Source organism: Cebus imitator, unplaced genomic scaffold (assembly GCF_001604975.1).
Source record: "Cebus imitator isolate Cc_AM_T3 unplaced genomic scaffold, Cebus_imitator-1.0 Scaffold12, whole genome shotgun sequence".
NCBI classification, from domain to species: Eukaryota; Metazoa; Chordata; class Mammalia; order Primates; family Cebidae; genus Cebus; species Cebus imitator.
Genome location: NW_016107327.1, coordinates 916,545 through 920,096, shown reverse-complemented (window position 1 = coordinate 920,096; position 3,552 = coordinate 916,545). Strand labels below are relative to the sequence as shown.

The 3,552-nt window shown below is 37.3% G+C and overlaps 1 protein-coding gene across 1 annotated transcript; it reads right to left on the bottom strand.

Annotated features, from left to right (window-relative positions):
* Nucleotides 1–2,337: 2,337 nt before the first annotated feature.
* LOC108281886 (small ubiquitin-related modifier 2-like) lies at nucleotides 2,338–2,919 on the bottom strand. Its single transcript, XM_037728207.1, has one exon. The coding sequence runs from the start codon at nucleotides 2,917–2,919 to the stop codon at nucleotides 2,554–2,556; it is 366 nt and encodes a 121-aa protein (XP_037584135.1). The 3' UTR covers nucleotides 2,338–2,553.
* Between the last annotated feature and the right edge of the window lie 633 nt (nucleotides 2,920–3,552).

Sequence of the window (3,552 nt, the reverse complement as noted above, 5' to 3'; positions counted from 1 at the left end):
TTTGTGTCTCAGTAGCACAGAAGTAGGTCCAGAAAAGGATTCAGAAAAGCTCTTAACACCAGACTCATGCCAGGAGTTACACATGTACAGCAGCCTCCTTAGACACAGAAACTTTGCAGCTCACCCACCTGGCCCTCAACTGGTGAGCAGGCCTGGCTGTCATCCCACAAGGATCCCGTGTTCTCTGTAACACCCTCCCACTGGTCTCTGAAGCTCACACTCTTTATCTCTCTGCTTCTGTCCCACCCTTCGAGATTCCTCCTCTTCTCTCAGCCTCTTTTTATCTTCTCTGATGCTGAAAAGGACTTCAGATGCTTGTACTGGAGAAATTTCTTCTGTGCATTGTGCTAAAACGTCTGTCTCTCTGTCCTGAATGACATTTGGGGGCAAAAAGCCTTCTCCTCCCTTAGTGTTTCTAACCTGGAAAGTGCCTGGTGCCAGAATTAGAAATGGCACATGCCTTGCCCCAGCTACAGGGCAGGGTGGGAGAAAAAAAATAGCCTTCCATATATACATTTTGGGGAATTTAATGTCATTAATCTTAGGCAGGAGGACATAAAAGAGATTCTGACCATGTGCATTTACACTGTAACATACTCTTAAACGTGTCACAAGAAAAGGTAGTGTGAAAGAGAAAGAAACAGGAAGGAAGGAAGGAAGAAAGGAAGGAAAGGAGGGAGGGAGGGAAAGAGAGGGAGGGAGGAAAAGAGAGAAAGAGAAAGAAAAGAAAGAAAGAGAGAAAGAGAGAGAGAAAGAAAGAAAGAAAGGAAAGAAAGAAAGAAAGAAAGAAAGAAAGAAAGAAAGAAAGAAAGAAAGAAAGAAAGAAAGAGAAAGGGAGAAAGGAAGGAAGGAAGAAAGGAAGGAAAGGAGGGAGGGAGGGAAAGAGAGAAAGAGAAAGAAAAGAAAGAAAGAGAGAGAAAAAGAAAGAAAGAAAGAAAAAAGAAAGAAAGAAGAAAAGAAAAAAGAAAGAAAAAAGAAAGTAGAAAGAAAGAAAGAAAGAAAGAAAGAAAGAAAGAAAGAAAGAAAGAAAGAAAGAAAAAGAAAGGGAGAAAGGAAGGAAGGAAGGGAAAGAAAGAGAGAGAAAAGGAGCAAGACAGAGAGAGAAAAGAGAAAGGGGAAAGGGAGGATGACAGGAAGAGAAAAGAAGGAAGAAAGAAAGGTACAGAAAATTAAAATTATCCCTTCAGAATGTAACAAAAAGGTTGTTACTTGTTTTGATATTGTGAAGGATGAAATGATGAACAGAAATTTACTCTATGAAGTTAAGGGTTAAACTTGAAAGAATAATGATGATAATGATAATCTTTTCCCTTTGAACCATTCATGAAAAAATTAATATGTATTATTTTTAAAAGATAGTAATAGATTGGGTATATTATGTTTATTCTCAGGTAACACAAACAAAATCCTTAAGTTAATATTTTTTTCAATTCTGTAAGTGTCTTCTAATACTCGAAATGTCTTCACAACATTCTAAATACCTTCTAATTCTAAGAGGCATAAAAAATAGATATAAATCCAATTCTCTCTCGTCCTCTTACCTTAAATGACATTTTTTTTTTTCAGAATGACCATAATTTGATAATAAAGTACATGGTACTCACACTTGGGGTGTTTTGTACAGCAAATTTTAAATGTGTGAAAGAACTCTAACATATGATTATAAAACAAGTTCTCCCAGTGAATGTAAACTGATAGAGAGTTGCCCCACACAGATGGTGCTTGGATGAAGGCATTTGTCTCCTAGAAGAAGCCTTGCATAGTAAAGCTCTAAATTCCTGCTGGACAAAATATGCAAACCACAGAACCAAAGAGTGCAGTGATCATATTGACTTAGGTTTTCATCATTAAAAATACCAGTTGAATTGTATCGCTCCAAATACGATACTGTAGTGCCACATATGGAGTCAGCAACCATTCTTCCAAAACTAAAATGCATTTTTTTTTAATTTTAAACAAGAAGTTTATTTAAACAACAAGATGCTTGACTTGAAGGGAAAACTATCTATGATTTTTTTTGTTTGTTTTAGAGTAATTTATCCCTACTTAAAGACAGATTGCGCTACATGTAACAGCTACGTACAAAAAAGTTATAAAATTGTCCTTGGTTTTACAATGATAAATGAAAAACATTAAAAGCCTCCAATCAAACAAGGTATGCAAAGATTTTTATGTTGTTTTTTTGTTAAAATAGTGAGAGCAAAATAACTTACTGGAATATAAAGAGAAGAGCTGAATTAGAATGCCACTAATGGAGAAAGGGGGTATTTTCACAGAATCAGTATTTTTCCCCATCCCGTCTCCACTTGATGTCAATCAAAACATATCATTGGCTGATAAAAAACAAACAAACAAAAAAATCAATATGCTTGTGCACATATACCAGTTACTTTATGTACAATAAAGGAATGGGGAAGGGGAAAATGAAAGAATAGAGAAAACTATACTGTAGTAGTCAGGATGTGGTGGAACCAAATTGCAGTTTTCTAATTGAGAATGTAATCTTGGTCTTTAAAGAACAGAGTTCTGAAGTAAAGAAGCAGGGTTCCCTTTTCAGTAGACACCTCCCGTGTGCTGTTGGAACACATCAATTGTATCTTCACCCTCCATTTCCAACTGTGCAGGTGTGTCTGTTTCATTGATTGGTTGCCCGTCAAATCGGAATCTGATCTGCCTCATTGACAATCCCTGTCGTTCACAATAGGCTTTCATTAGTTTACTAAGTGGTGTATGCCTCTTAATCTTAAACTGCACCACAGAACCATCCTGCCCCGCCACTTGCAAATTAATATGGTCATTGTTCTCAGTCTTGACTCCTTTCTTGGGCTTTTCGTCGGCCAAGGCGAGTGCCGGAGTCTCCTCAGCTGCCACTTCACAAAAGAGGTACCAGGTCCACACCAAACGAGCCATAAAATGCATTTTTTATTTCAATGTGAGTGTGGTAGGCAAAATAGTGTCCACCCCACCCCCCCAGCAGATGTCAATCCACAGAACCTGTGGATATGTTACTTTATATGGCAAAAGGGACTTTACAGTTTCAATTAAATTAAAGACCTTGAGATAAGGAGATTTTACTGGATTATGTGAGCAGTCATAATGTAATCTTAAAAGTCCTTCTATGAAGGAGGCAAGAGAGTTGGGTCAGAGAAGGAGAAGGAACACAGAAGCAGAGGAATTTGGCTTCTTCTAGAGAATAGAGAGGGCAAAGAATGGATGCTCTCTGCACCCTCTAGAAGGAACTCAGCCTCTGACTTCAACCTCATAGGATCTATTTTAAATTTCTGACCTGCAGACTCTAAGATAATAAATTTGTGTTGTTTTAATCCACTAAATCTGTGGGGATTTGTTACAGCAGCATTAATGCAGTGGGTCATATTAGTTGGTAGAAGATAATCAATAAAGCACAATATTGAAGAGCTTAGGCTCTAAATGCAGACAGACCTGTTAAACAATGCTGCTCCGACTCTTGTGTAATACTGGGCTGATAATTAACCTCATGAATACTAAATGTTTCTTTTTGGAGGATGAATATTAAAAATAGGGTTTTTATAA